General features: G+C 52.3%; 4 protein-coding genes and 2 non-coding genes across 6 annotated transcripts; 2 read left to right on the plus strand and 4 right to left on the minus strand.

The window, feature by feature from the left end:
* Positions 1-776: 776 nt before the first annotated feature.
* Positions 777-850, minus strand: B0T23DRAFT_t403. Its single transcript has one exon. It is a non-coding gene; the product is annotated as a tRNA-Val (tRNA).
* A 1553-nt stretch (positions 851-2403) lies between these two features.
* Positions 2404-5119, plus strand: B0T23DRAFT_326844 (uncharacterized protein; the record flags this gene model as incomplete). Its single annotated transcript, XM_062835574.1, has 5 exons — positions 2404-2528; positions 2610-2819; positions 2929-3358; positions 3544-3748; positions 4053-5119. 5 exons carry the CDS (start codon positions 2404-2406, stop codon positions 5117-5119), a joined length of 2037 nt encoding a protein of 678 aa, XP_062688469.1.
* A 364-nt stretch (positions 5120-5483) lies between these two features.
* On the minus strand, positions 5484-5589 carry B0T23DRAFT_t402. Its single transcript has one exon. It is a non-coding gene; the product is annotated as a tRNA-Met (tRNA).
* A 1365-nt stretch (positions 5590-6954) lies between these two features.
* B0T23DRAFT_436665 (uncharacterized protein) lies at positions 6955-8328 on the plus strand (the record flags this gene model as incomplete). The annotated part of the gene is made up of 2 exons (XM_062840587.1): positions 6955-7672; positions 7790-8328. 2 exons carry the CDS (start codon positions 6955-6957, stop codon positions 8326-8328), a joined length of 1257 nt encoding a protein of 418 aa, XP_062688470.1.
* A 502-nt stretch (positions 8329-8830) lies between these two features.
* On the minus strand, positions 8831-11020 carry B0T23DRAFT_400135 (uncharacterized protein; the record flags this gene model as incomplete). The annotated part of the gene is made up of 1 exon (XM_062838468.1): positions 8831-11020. One exon carries the CDS (start codon positions 11018-11020, stop codon positions 8831-8833), a length of 2190 nt encoding a protein of 729 aa, XP_062688471.1.
* A 600-nt stretch (positions 11021-11620) lies between these two features.
* Positions 11621-13453, minus strand: B0T23DRAFT_390637 (uncharacterized protein). The gene is made up of 3 exons (XM_062837890.1): positions 13224-13453; positions 12654-13156; positions 11621-12592 (listed from the first exon to the last, which is right to left on the minus strand). Exons 1-3 carry the CDS (start codon positions 13288-13290, stop codon positions 12059-12061), a joined length of 1104 nt encoding a protein of 367 aa, XP_062688472.1. The 5' UTR covers positions 13291-13453; the 3' UTR covers positions 11621-12058.
* Between the last annotated feature and the right edge of the window lie 115 nt (positions 13454-13568).

Raw genomic sequence — 13568 nt, forward strand, 5'->3', positions numbered from 1 at the left:
CTCGACAGTTGATGTTGACGGGAGCGGGGATTAGTGGATGTTCAGTCGTGGTTGGGAAGGCTGTGTTTGGTGTTCCTTCGGGAGGCTACATCCAGCGCCATCCACATAGCTGGCTGTCCAGCAAACCTTGTGGTATTGCAGCCATGACACTGCTGCACGACGCAAAATCCTTGCCGCAAGATTGTTCAGCCGTTGCTCATGCACCGCCTTTGCCCTTGTCCGGCCTGTGGTGTTTGTGGACGGCTGGCATCCGCCGTTGTGGAAAGGAGGCATTTTTGGATTTCATGAATCCGTATGCCACGACAACAATCATCACCTCCGGAGCCTTGGTACGAATCAGAAGTCATTGGCTCAGACACGACGTGCAAGAGCGCCACCGCTATACGAGGCATCGAGAGGCCGGATGAGAAAAAGTGACGAAAACCACGATAAAACAACTGGAAAGGAAGAAAAGAAGAGGGAGACAGCCCATCAGATGGACACGCTTTGATGATCATGGATATGCGACCTGGCGAGCATGGACCGTGACGAGTGGTGGACCTCTGGACAAGGTAGATAGCATAAGATGTGCACATGAATGTTATCTTTTGTCTCTCATCACAGTTCTCACGATTTTGTCGTCGTTTGTCGTTGTGGTTTTGAGTTGTTGGTTCAGCTTTTCAATAAGAACAAAAGGTGATGCGCGGGCTCGTGGGCCGAGAATGAGGAACAGCACCGGAGGCCCCGCTCGCCGATGGAACCCAAAAAAGAAAAGAAAAAAAAAAGGCAAGTTAAGTTGATCCGACCCAGGCTCGATCTGGGGACCTTCAGTGTGTTAGACTGACGTGATAACCAACTACACCATCGGACCGTTTTTGGTGAAATTGGGAATCAAAAGACGAGCTCAAGTACGCCACTGCCTCAATTCACCATCTTGAGGATACTTCCCATCGATAACCGGAAGGAACCGAGGTGATACAGACACACAAGAAGCTCCGTCTTCATGCCTGCCTCGACCATTTTCCTCTCTCTATTCGGATGGAGGTGAAAACTTGTGTCCCAAACTGCAACTGAAATCTACTCAGATTCCTCGATCCAGTTTGTGGATTCTAAATGATCTTTTGCGCGATCTTCCGCGATGTTTTGCAAGCTGGCCCCCGATGGTCTTGAGCCAATAAACTCATCCCAATCGCAACAGGAACTCGTCGTTTTCCATTTTGAGAAGCAGATCCGCACTGAGCACGACGCACACAAAGATTGAAGCCATGCTTTCCCCACAAGAATGCGGAGGTGTCGTCGCCATCATCTGTTCGGCGTCATGGCGCAAAAGAAGACCGCCGGTTGGCCAGTCTGCCTTTTTCTCATCAAGAGAGGATGCCGTGGGCTTGCATCCTCCACCCTACAAGAGGAACAAAGTGTTCATTCGATGCCTATCAGCACCATCTCATAACGGTAGGGGGCGGCGGGATGTTAGCCAGATGCGATGGGTAGGCATGGCAAACAAAGAACGATAGCCTCCGGTACGTGGACTTTGCCTTGGCCCGCAACGCCACCTGCCGGATCGCCATTCTCGCAAAGACCTTCCAGAACCACACGCATCGCGAAGCCCTCGGGGTTGGGAATTTCACTTGGTCTCTTGTCCATCGCGGTCTAGGCACTGTTCAGCTGTCGATTGTGAACACGTGGACCTAGCACTCCCGCCTCACCTCTGCCAGCTTCACAAGTCCAGTCAACAGACTACCTACACACTTCTTTGTCCGCCCTGCGAAGCCAAGCCACGTCTTTGTCCCCAACTCTGCTCTGACTACACGATCGAGTCTATGCAACCCATTCTCCTTCTTTCTCTCCAAAAAAGAACTGTCCCCAGTAGACACATTGCCCAGTTGACAAGTTGATCTTCTCCAATAGGTTTTCGGCAGGAAGCGAATGCACTACGACCCAATCCCCGGTTTGCAGTTTTCAAGACATTTCTCTACGAGAAGATTTCGAACTTTATTCCATCCGAGACACCATTTAGGACCATCAAACGATTCGGTGATATTCCGAATAGAGTAAAAGATCAGCCGGTTCCCACTATACCAGCAGTGGTCAATTACCAGTTAATACTCATCTAAGTGCTCGACTCGTTACAAGAACATGGAGGTGTCTCCGCCCGGTCACTGGCGTCCGGTGGCCAGCGCTGCCGGGCCTGTCGATTATATCCTTGCCGGCATATCGACAACATTGGGAACCATTACACGGTTTATACGATTCGTTCGAAACGCGCATGCGGACCTTTCTTCAGTTACCCGAGAGCTTTCCGACATGCGCCTCTTGCTCGAGCTGCTGCGTGACGAACACAGTATTCCTCTCTTATTGCAAGCGCAGGTACTGTCGCTTCTGGAGGATTGCGGTGATGTGCTTAGTCGGATAGAGGACACTCTAATGCAGTGTCGTGGCGCAGATGAATGGGTATCCTCAGGAAAGGCAAAAATGGCGGAGGTTCGAGGGGACATAGAGACGTATCGGCGTGCGCTGGGACTTGTCCTTGATGTTGTGAATTACCACCAGTAAGTTTTGCCTCGATTCGTTCCTTGAACTCTTCTTCACCCAAGATGCTCTTGAAACTGACCTTTTTTTTTGTTACCTAGGTCACCATCCAATTCCGACACCAGCGACTCCAAAACCTCCAAATGTCAGATAACGACCGAAGTAGACCGGTTACGCAGTCATACTGCGTTGACAGGCCTCGACAATAGGAACACTTGGCTCGACCCATACATGAATGCCGTAATCAACTGTCTGGAAACCACTGGTGCTGATTCCCCTGTCATCAAAGACGATAGCCCTCTCAAAGACCTGTGAGTAACATGAAACCCCTGCAATGTCATGCAAAGGCCCGCTAACAAAGCCGAGAAACAATGATTTAACGTCCACATCCGTCGTCGATGCTGTACAGAACGGCGTTAGATCTTTAAATCTCGAGCCACAGCAACCGGTGAAACCTCCTACCGCCCCAACACACCAAGAAGGAAGACAGGCATCGCCAAAGTATGTCATAAGTAGCGTCTACGAATCAGCGGGACCATGGTACCCAACCGGAGCCATAGCACTTCCCTTCTATAGTGGCGGGGAGAACCCTGCATCAACTGCTTCAAGTCCGAGGAGGGGACCCCAGCAAGTATCCCCACGACTTCGAAATACGCCTCTGGATCCCTCGAGACATGGCCCAACACCGGAGTCACCTACATCCATACAGTTCTCACAAAGAACACAGTCGCCCCCTTCTAGCCAACAAAGCTGGGACCAAGGTTCCCCATCCGCTAGATCCGAACCTTTTGAAGCCAGCTATGTACCACACCAGGATTTGCGAGCTGAACGATGGTCCGAACCTCAGCTCGTTCAAAATCCCGAACAATGTAGGTTTACATCCACACCGAAATCATCACATCAAATGCTACGCGCTGCAACAGCTGGATCTGTTGGAGCCTCAATATCGCCTGGTGAAAGCTCGCGAGGTTATTTCCCCAACCTCCAATCATCCGGGTCGTTGGGGTCAGGGACCTACCGCGTCGGTTACGATAGTGGGATCTTCCCATCAACGGCCGCGCCGTCTATAGCTACAATATCGACTGGCACATTCTCAGCAAGTACAAGTACCTTATCTCCGGCTACTATACACGACTCTCGCTGGTCACCAACGCCCCAGGCCCAAAGCCAACAATGGCCAGTAAACACCACTCCTCTCAGTCCTCCGGCTCAATGGTCCCACGGCAAGTCAACAGATCACGTCACTGCATATAAAAGCAGCACAGCAACTGTGCAATCACACCGAGCCGAGCTTGTGCCTGTACGACATCTTACCGACAAGGGCAAAGGCTCCGACGTCTTCCATATCGACTGTTCACCAACAGCCTCTTATTTGGCAACTAAGCATTCCAACAACACAGTCAAGATATGGGCAATTGCGAAGAACACGGTTCATAGCACTATCAAGATCAAATCGTACGTACCGGCGCAGCCTCGTTCAAGAGAGTACTTCGTCCGGAGCCATTCAATTTTATCCGAAGGTCCCACGTCCCCTTGCTTTATAGGCATCACTACGCATTTTGGGTTGGATCTCGAGATCTACAACTTCACCAAGGGAGGATCCGGAAAGAAGGTCCAGGTTATCGACGAAGCGCACCGTTGGGCTGCCAGCCACAAACTTGACAACAGTTACGCCCCCCTTGTGATATACCGGCCCGGGGCTGACCGGATCGATCGGTACTTTCTATCACGTAACCCGGGCGCTAAGAAGCCCTTCTGGGAAGATGCAAGCAGCTGCATTGATCTGACAAAGGCTGATCTTCCTTTCCTTCCCAAGTATCCCGAGCTAGCCTTCTCCAACGACTCACCCTTCCTGATAGCTGCCGCAGGCCCCAGACCTGGCGACCCGCCCAGGGACATCAACTCAACCATCCTCCTCGTGGCCTGGCATCTTACTCCAGTCCAAGAAGCCAAACTTCAAGCTCGTAGTCCCGTGAACAGCATCCATTCGCACATCCAAGAGTCCGGCGATCCGAAACGACACAAAGCCTACCGCTTCTGCGCGCCCGCTTACACGCAACTACAAACGGCTCTCCCCTCCGTTCTCGTCTCCCACGGCAGCGTAACCGTCTCCATCTGGATTCCCGCCAGCCACGTCAACATCCCGCTCCCCGGCGGCAAGTTCAGACAAACGCGAGTTCCCACGCCCGAGCGCTTCGTCCTGGTATGGGACATGCCGACTAACACGACCAGACTCATTCCCATCCCCAACGTGCAGGCGTGTGTGTCGCCAGACTGCCGGCTTGTGGCGTACTGCGATCCCGAGATGCAGAAGTTTGTCATCCTCGACGTGGCGACGGCGGAGGAGGTTTGGAAGTGGCCGGATGCGGCAAAGGTGAGCGGGTTTGCGAGCTTTGGGCAGTTTGAGGCTATCAAAAAGATTACGGTGTTTGAGTTTAGTCCGGATGGGAAGTGGTTGATTGTGGGCGATGCGAGTGGGGCGCTGGGCGTGTATGAGGTCAGGGACTTGGGGACGAGGTTTGAGTTGCTGGATCACAGCTCGCTAAAGGGAGTCTCGGAGCTTGGAGGGAAAGGGGGGCCTCCGAAAGGGAATGTTGCGGAGCTGATGTAGGCCGCGGGGGTATGAGCCTGGTGATGGTGGACCATGGTGTAACGTGTATGCAAGTAATTTACGGGATTGGATATATCATGATAAGGGAGGCAGAAACGAGGCGGCCTTATTGCATATTCATATTTGAGATGAGCGACAAGAAATCTTGTCGGCTTGAAAGTCTAATACAATTGAAAGTATTTATTGGTTCTTTAACAGAACAGCAGTCCCTGCATTCATTCGAGATACAGTCCGCGGAACGATATAAATGATCTGAGAAAGAAAAAAATTGACCAGATGAGAAGAGAAAAACGTGCATATGAAGAAGAAGGAACAGGAAGAAATCTAGCGAAGGGGATAAAGGGGGAAAAAATTGCAAAAAGTTTGGGACCTGGGAGGCTCGAACTCCCGACCTCAGGATTACTCCGATATTTGCACCGGATCATAGTTAGATATGAGACCTGCGCGCTAGCCAACTGCGCCAAGGTCCCTACACGTTTAGTGACCTGTTGTAGGCTTTTGATGGTAAAACGCGCCAGATGCAGAGTTCAAGTAGGGTTTTGGAGATAGCCATTGCGACACAACAGATTTTCAGTATCTGGACGGACACTCGTCGTTTTCGGCGGCACATGTGGTTTGTTTTTTGTTAGTATCCAAATTGGAATGCTGTTTTCAACGGCAAGTCATTTGGTAGTCTTCTTGTTGGACTTTTCTTTTCCTGCTCATAAGTCGTCATTGTCTGCCTAGGGCCGGCGAAGCAATGTGCATGGCCACTTGCACCTGCTACGTGCCATTTACTCATTCAGGCAGGAGGGACCAGCATACCGTAGAAACTCGCGAAACTGGCAACGTCAATTACCTCTTATAGCGCCGGGCAGGGGGCAGGTCTTTGCAGGGCAAGCTCGATCCTGTGTATCGAAACGCACGCAAGTTACAGTGGAGGGCGGGCAATGTCTTCTCGTGTTCACTAACTGGACAGATACATCCGTTGGCATATGCTGGCTTAGTAAGAGAGCACCGCTTCATGCCCTGCTGGGCGCTGAAAGAGGGGATCAGCTATTGCTAATTTCTCGAGTTTCTAGGGTACTGTAGTACATGGAAAACCCCACAATCCAGGAGAGGGGATAGCTTCAAACATAGAAGGAAGCCATTGACTGTCAAGGAAAGAGCTACGGCCAGAGACCGTCAGAAGCTGGAAGGCTGATCTGGACGGAGTAGGGAGGGCGGCGGGGGGCTTCCTCCATAGAAACAATTTGTTTTTGAAATCGAAATCTTACTCCTATCCATCCCATATTCGATCATCAAATTGAGTGCATCTCGGGGTGCATCTGGACCTGCATCTGCACCCCCCACAGACCACCGAAAACCAAGCAGGTGTTGAAATCTAGCCAAGTTGACTAGAATTCACTATCAGAATGTCCTCTAATTCTGCGTGGACGGAATTACATGCCAACAAAGTCTGACGAGATACCGGTACCGCCTCAAAGCTTTTTGCACATGATCACCCCTTTCCCCTTTCCATTTCATCCCAAGTAAACGTTGGGGTTCCTTCACCGGTTTCACCTCGACTCAATTTTCGCTGCCCGGTCAAGATGATCCCAAACAGAACCTTGTCAGACAAGCAATGGTGTTGGGGCGGTTCGTGCCACCCCACTTCTTCTTCAGTCTCTTCTTTCCAGCCCGGTGCTGAACAAGCGGCACATTTCGTAGCCATCTTCCAGAGCAAGTCCTCTCCACATTATCAACCCCCCACAATTCTCCAATACTTCTTGTCGACCTTCTTTCCCATCGACAAACAACTTTCAGTACCTCGTCTCACCCACACTGGAGCAGCAAAAACGGCGCATCCTCTCATCATGAGTCCCAAAAAGGCCGAGCCTGAGGCAGTGGCATGGCCGCTTTTCGGGAGGCTCCCCGTGGAAATACAAATCATGATCTTTCACGAGGCGCTCCGGAAGCCTCAGATTCACTTCGCTGATGCGTCACGTCATGAGGTTGACCCGGTCACATGGAAGCTGGACCTGAAATCCAGGAGTAAGAAGAAAGGCGACAATTCTGGCTACCACCTTGTAGAAAATATCCAGGATGTTGGGCGCGATTCTCCTGTCGCGGCTGAAGCGATCCTCAAAAGTGGCCTTCAGCCACTCCTTCTGCCTATTACAGTCCGCCCGAACAACGACTGGCGGAAGATTGACGCCGCCACGGATCTCGTGGTCTTCGAATTTAGTGTCGACAAATCGGGCAAGCTGTGGCTTTGGCACCCACGGAACCAACTCGTCGATTTGAACCCTCTCGCCAGTCACATTGACTTCAGGCAAGTCCGTAAAGACTTGAGGGGCATCCGAAAGGTCGCCTTTGTTTATGGTGGGAACAAACAACCCTCCGCTGGGTCAAGCGAGAGTGTATTTCAGTGCTTGCAACATCACAATGGCAGACATTCGGGGCAAAAATTCTGTCCGGAGGAGCTGCTGGGATTTATTTACCAGCTATCTGACATTGAAGCGGTCTACTTCATCCTCCACCACAGAGTAAATACAAAAGCCGTGACGAACTATGCGGCCAGCTACTATTCTGGTAAGTTGCTCTCCTCATAAACTCTCCCCCAGCCCACATGGACTAGCTCATCTATCCATCATCTTGTTTTGCTCCTGCTCGCCATACGAGTATCTCTCGCCTAACCAACAGTTACAGTCCCTGCCGCTACACGGAACACATTTGGCCTCAAGACTTTTTACTCCACCACCAGGAGCTACATCACTGTTCCCCTTCCTTCTTACCAGATAGGGCCGGTATTCCACGCGACCTGGAAGACAAAGAATCGCACCTGGCCACATGGCTCATCACCATCACTTGTCAACGCAGCCCGCGAGGTGGCTAGGGCCTGTCCCCCGGACTCCAGAGAGAGACGTTATGCGGAGCATGTGCGCAAATTATCACGTCTAGCTTGCGCACTGGACTATCGTAAAGAGGTCTCGCTCTTGGTTGCGGAAATGATTCTGCAAATACGAGCAGACCAAGACACCCCTCTGTCGCCGGACTGGCCCTTGCCAATCCCACCTGAAGTCAACACGGCCCAGTTCAGGACTCTCAAACAGCATCACAAGCAGCGCTACAATCTTGAGAACTTCACCAAGGAGAGGAGAGATAATTTGGAGTTCGGCATGTTGCTCATGGTGGATGAGACGGCTGTCTTCAAGAACGACAAGAGCAAGTCAAAGCCGACTTCGTAGGCTTTGTGTGTAGAGGGTTGTTCTTTTTCTTTTTAATCACTGGGGTGAATTGGGACTACAAGCGAATGAGGATTAAGCAAGCCCCTAAGGGGTTTTGTTCATTCTAGGGAAATGGTGGCAAACGCCCTGTTTCTATCACAGGGGGTTTCTTGCAAGATAGTTCTGGGTTTGGGATGAGTAAAGGTTGAACTCATACTTTCCATAGGCACAGCTGATATAATTTGCATCAGGTTGTTATTGCGGGGAGGTCCGCATGGGACGATTGGGGAAATATAGGCCTCAAATATTGCAAGAAAGCGTAGAGATCGGTTTAGACAATAATGCGTCAACTTCTATGTGAAGACCGACCTCCTCACATGTTCCCACGTAAAGATGATTAGATATACCATGGACAGTGGCCCGAAATGTGCGCCTAACGCCTGTCAACGAGTTCCACAACGAACGCCATATATGCCCTGGAACACCATTTCGCCAGACACCAGACATGATTAACTTTAATATCTCAAGCGTCAGGATCTGCATCCTCCTCCTCCTCCTCCTCCGTACCGAAACCACTGGTCCTCCTCCTTCTCTTCCTCATCATCCTTTCCCTCACCCTCATAGTCCGGCGCTCTATATCCTCAAGCCCATCATCATAACTACCGTGACCACTACCCCCACCAGCACCTGAGTTCCCAGCTCCCAAATCACAACTTGCACCATCCCCACCTTCCCACTCTTGCATGTCCTCATGAACCTGATCCTCCTCCTCCTCCTCCTCATCAGCATCCTCCTCCTCCTCTTCCATCCCTCTCTTTCTCTTCTTCCTCGACATCCGCGCCGTTGGCAACCCCCCTGGTTCTCCTCCCAGCATCTCATCCATCCCACCCACCCCCGAATCCATCAATACATCTTCAATAACCTCCTCAAAAGCACCCCTGACTCCCTCCACGATTCCCTCCCCCAGCATCTTCATCCGCCCCTTCCACATTTCGTCTCTTCTCTCCAACGCGCTCCTGACTCTTTCCCTTACCACTTCTTCTTCTCTCTCCGAGCGCATCTCCCTGACGTCCTCCAACAACTCCCTCTTTTCCCGCTGGAGTAAGAGCGTCTCGCCGCGCAGTCGATCGCTGTCGATTTCGAGTTTCTTGACTAGTTGCAGAGCTACGCGCAGAGAGTTTTGAGCGCGGGAGAGGGAGGCTTGCAGGGTGGTGTTTTGGGTGGTGAGGGTTGCGATTTTTTCGGAATGGAGTTGTTGTTCTTCTGGGCCTCCTCCTCTGTTTGATGCTCGGGTTGGTGTGGCCTCCTCCTCGTTCATGCCGCTGTGGTTATGATGGAGATTGTGAATGGTGGTGGCTTCCGATGTTCGTCTCGAAGAACTTGATGTCGACCTTGCTCCATGTCGGGAGTTGGAGCATGGTGTTATAGGGAGTTCCGTGCCTGGGGTTAGGTTGTTGATGGGTATTACGGCCCTAGCTGTGGCCATAGCCATGGCCATGGTCATAGGGCTGGTGGTGGGTGGGGTAGGAAAGAGTCTGGGTCCTGCTGCTGCCGCTGTTGCTGCTGTCGTTGTCGTCGGAAGTAGACGATGATGACGTGCGCGATTGACCGAGGGAGGGGGTGTGCTACAATCCAAACGGGCACGAATAGCCTCGCTGAATTGGGAGGTTGTCAAGCTAAGAGCTTCCGTTTCTGATCCTGAGCCGGGGTCGTGATGCTGGAGATGGTGATCCAAAAGCATGTGCTGCTGTTGTCCATCTTCCCCTCCATTTCCCCCCAAATCTTCCCCCTGCCTCATTGACAGCGCGGTGTGAAAGGTCAGATTATCAGGTGTTTCTGGCGACCGTGGTTGTTGTGGAATAACAGCAGTCTGCCTCTCCGCCTTTTCTCTCTGCATTTCCACCAACTTCCGTGGCCTCGCAGGGTTCCTCTCAGCGTCTACCATCCCACCGTCGAGCTCCAACTCTGGAGACAACTCCAACTCCACGGTCTCGTCGTTCTGATGAAACCTTTCGATCGTCTCGTCCTTCTCCTTCAACTCAGCCCTAAGCCTTTCAATCTCCTCCTGCGCTTCCCTCTCTCTCTTGCGCCATTCGGTGTAGGCGTGATTCATCTTTTCCTCGCTTGAAATGCTGCTCAGAGAAGCGCTGCGGTGGGTCTGGATTGTGCGGCGCTTGTGGTGGCTCTGGCGGAGGGGAAGAAGGTGGGTAGAGGCAGATTCGGTGCCACGATCTGCTTGGTTGGAGGTGCTGGGTTGCTGTGTTGATACTGGTTTTGTGAGAATAGACCGTCGAGGAGATGGCGTGGCTGTGTTGCGATTCTTATATGTGCACTTTGAGGAGCCTGGCGCTGGGGAGGGGGGTTGCAACGATGTGCGCCGGACCATGGGTGTCAACCCAGTTGATGAGAGCTCGTCTTCCACCAAACCATTGACAGCGCCCGAAGAAAGTTGTAAATGTGTTTTGTTGCCCCGCACGGTGGCGGTCTTTGTTATCCTATTATTCCAGTCTCGCCGTGGTGTAGTCGGGGGAATAGGTGGTGATACCTCTCTTGTGCATGCGACTGCGAGACTCCTTTTGATCGCACTTCCCCGCCCTATACCTACACCGGAAACACAGGGAGTGCGGCGCACAGTTCCAGTTCCAGTTCGGCGCGTGCGTCTCAGCGCTATGGGGAGGTTCAATTCATCGATATCGTGGCTGTGGTCTGTCATTTTTCATCTGTTGAGAAAACTCGCTGAAGACAAATAGAAAGATATAGGAGGGATAATCCCACATGGATAAAGTGGAAGGATACACAATGCAAACGGATGGACAGTATGGGAAGAAAAAGCAATGTTATCAGCCAGTTGGCAGCGAGGCAGAGAGCGAATCGGTTCACAGTTCTCCTGTTAAAAAGTGACAAGGTTCCTTCATATGCACGACTGATGGGCAAGGACATTGTAAGAGGACTCGGGACTTCTTAAAGATTTCACGGCAAGCCGGAATCAATTATGCCGTCAACTCGCATCACCGCCGCGTCTTGAATTGACATTTTTTTCTGATTCTTGCGGGCACAGACAGTCAGGTTGTGTGGGAATTGTTCGTCCGTTGTTGTTGTTTGTTTGTTTTCCAGTTTGGGAATGTGGGGTCAAAACAATCCAACGAACGAGAACGCGCGACCCCCCTGTAGCTTCACAGTTCACGCAGACCTTCGGCATGGTATGTCTCATGTGAATGAAGGGCCCCAACGCTGTTGTGTTGCGTGGATGTTTTGTTGTTGTGGGGGGGATCGGAGTCGTAAATAGCTATGTCATTCCAGTCAGCAGCTATTGTTTTGAGCGTAAACACCCAATGCAGGATCAGGCCGTATTGTTCTTGTTGCAACCGCCAGAGAATCACCCAGATGGCCTTACCCATGGTCATCGAGTGAAAGGGGCCGAAGTAGGCTCTGTAAACCAGAAAGCAAGGGAGAACGCATCCGCGATTATGGGCTTGCCTGCCATTGGCATCACCTTGATCACGAACTCCCTAAACATAGCAAAGTACAACTCGATAAGACCGACATACCTAGTGTTTAACAGAACAGTAATATCCTTTTGACGCCCATTCACCATCCCCCCCGTGTGCCATGTTTACCTCGAACAATACAAGACATACCAGTGATACCAACACCGAGGGTAGATTCAACTACCATCTCAATGGCCCCATCGCTTTCTTTTTTTCTCAATAGAGAGAGGGCCAAGATCCATCTGTTTATTCCTGGAGAGGCCCTACGCCGCAGAAACCGCATATCTCGGCAGCAGCGCCATCTTCTCCTCCGGACTGACTTCGCTATCCCCATATACCATGCGCGTATTCTTATCCTTACTCTTACCCTTCTTCTCCCCACCAGCAGAGTCCTCTCCCGCCCTGGCAGGCGGCTTGCTTCCCTGCTCCGCAGCACGGATAAGCTGATCGATCTCGTCGCCCTGGGCCCCTCCTCCTCCTTGCCTCGCCGCGCCAGACACCAGCTCATCGACAGTCGAGGCTCCACCGGGGTATGCACCTGGTGGCGGCACGGCGCCACCGTTGTAGTTGTTGTAGTAAGGGGGTCTCTGCGGGAGGGCTCCGCCCGTCGGTCTGGCGGGAAGATTGAAGCCCGGGCCGCCAGGCGCACCGGGGGGTGTGGGTGTCGCGCCGGGAGGGGGATAGACGGGAGGGTATGCGCCGACGACACCTGGTTGTCCTGGGGGTGGGAAGGCACCGGGGACGCCGACGGGTGGGGGGTACGGGAATCCTGGCTGCGGTGGAGGAAAAGGAGATGCCTGTTGACGCAAATGGGATAGGTTAGCTTCGTCTACAAGTAATAATGGTGTGAGAACTTACGCCTTGCGCCGGACTCTGTCCAGTAACCGGCGACACAGAAGCAGGCTGGGCTTTCGGCGCAACAACAGGCACCGGTAGCACGCCGCCATTCGCCTTTATCGCCGCGACCTTTGCCCTGTGGTCCGCCAACCTCTTCTTCAGCTCCTCGGGAGTTTCGATCTTGATTTTCTTGGCAGGTCCCTGGCCACCAGCCTGTCCCGGCGGGGGGTTACCCGTGGCGGCATGGCGCTCGGCCTGTGCTGTGTAAAAGTTTGTGATGATGCGCTGGTTGTGCTGCTGGACAATGTCGTCGGGGACACCCTCCATGCCGAAGATCTCAATGTCGAGCCCTTGACGGTTGGGCAGCGCGTTCTCAACCTTGTCGAGCGATTCCTTGTGCACTTGGTTCATGTGGACGGAGAGACCGCCGGCCGTGTTCAGTCGCTTGCCGCATCGGTCGCATTTGAAGTGCTTGGCTTTCTGGTGGGAGATCAGGAGCTTGAGATCCTCAAAATCACGTTCGCCTGGGCAGATGCAAGCAGCGTATTAGTCAAGATACATAAACAAATAGCTCAGGCAGATGGTACGTACAGTAGTAACACCATGGACGAGCAAGGAGCTCCTCGACGTCGGGGTGTCCTCTCTTCTTTTTGCCCATCTTGATTGATCTGTCGTCGTTTGTGCGATAGAAAAGAAAGACTACTCCAGTTCAGATGATGGTGGCAAGAGTCAAAGTGGTGATGGACGAGCACAATGTAGGGTGGTCGTTGTCGTCGGCGTCAATGGAGATGGGATGGGAATGGTTCGTTGTTCTTGGTGGGTTGGCGATGATGGAACTGCAACTGAATGAATTGAGCTTTTGGTTCGTTACTTGGGTACCGCGGCGGCTGTCGCAGCGACGCGCGCGGACGACCAATGTTCAGCCACAGTAGCAGC

This window comes from Neurospora hispaniola (genome assembly GCF_033458365.1).
Source record: "Neurospora hispaniola strain FGSC 10403 chromosome Unknown B0T23scaffold_10, whole genome shotgun sequence".
Taxonomy (NCBI): Eukaryota; Fungi; Ascomycota; class Sordariomycetes; order Sordariales; family Sordariaceae; genus Neurospora; species Neurospora hispaniola.

Coding starts and splice junctions, on each gene's coding strand:
- B0T23DRAFT_390637 (XM_062837890.1), bottom strand. CDS start 13,290: ATGGGCAAAAAGAAGAGAGGACACCCCGACGTCGAGGAGCTCCTTGCT. Junction 13,157..13,223: donor TCGTCCATGGTGTTACTACT/GTACGTACCATC, acceptor GCATCTGCCCAG/GCGAACGTGATTTTGAGGAT. Junction 12,593..12,653: donor GACAGAGTCCGGCGCAAGGC/GTAAGTTCTCAC, acceptor TTGCGTCAACAG/GCATCTCCTTTTCCTCCACC.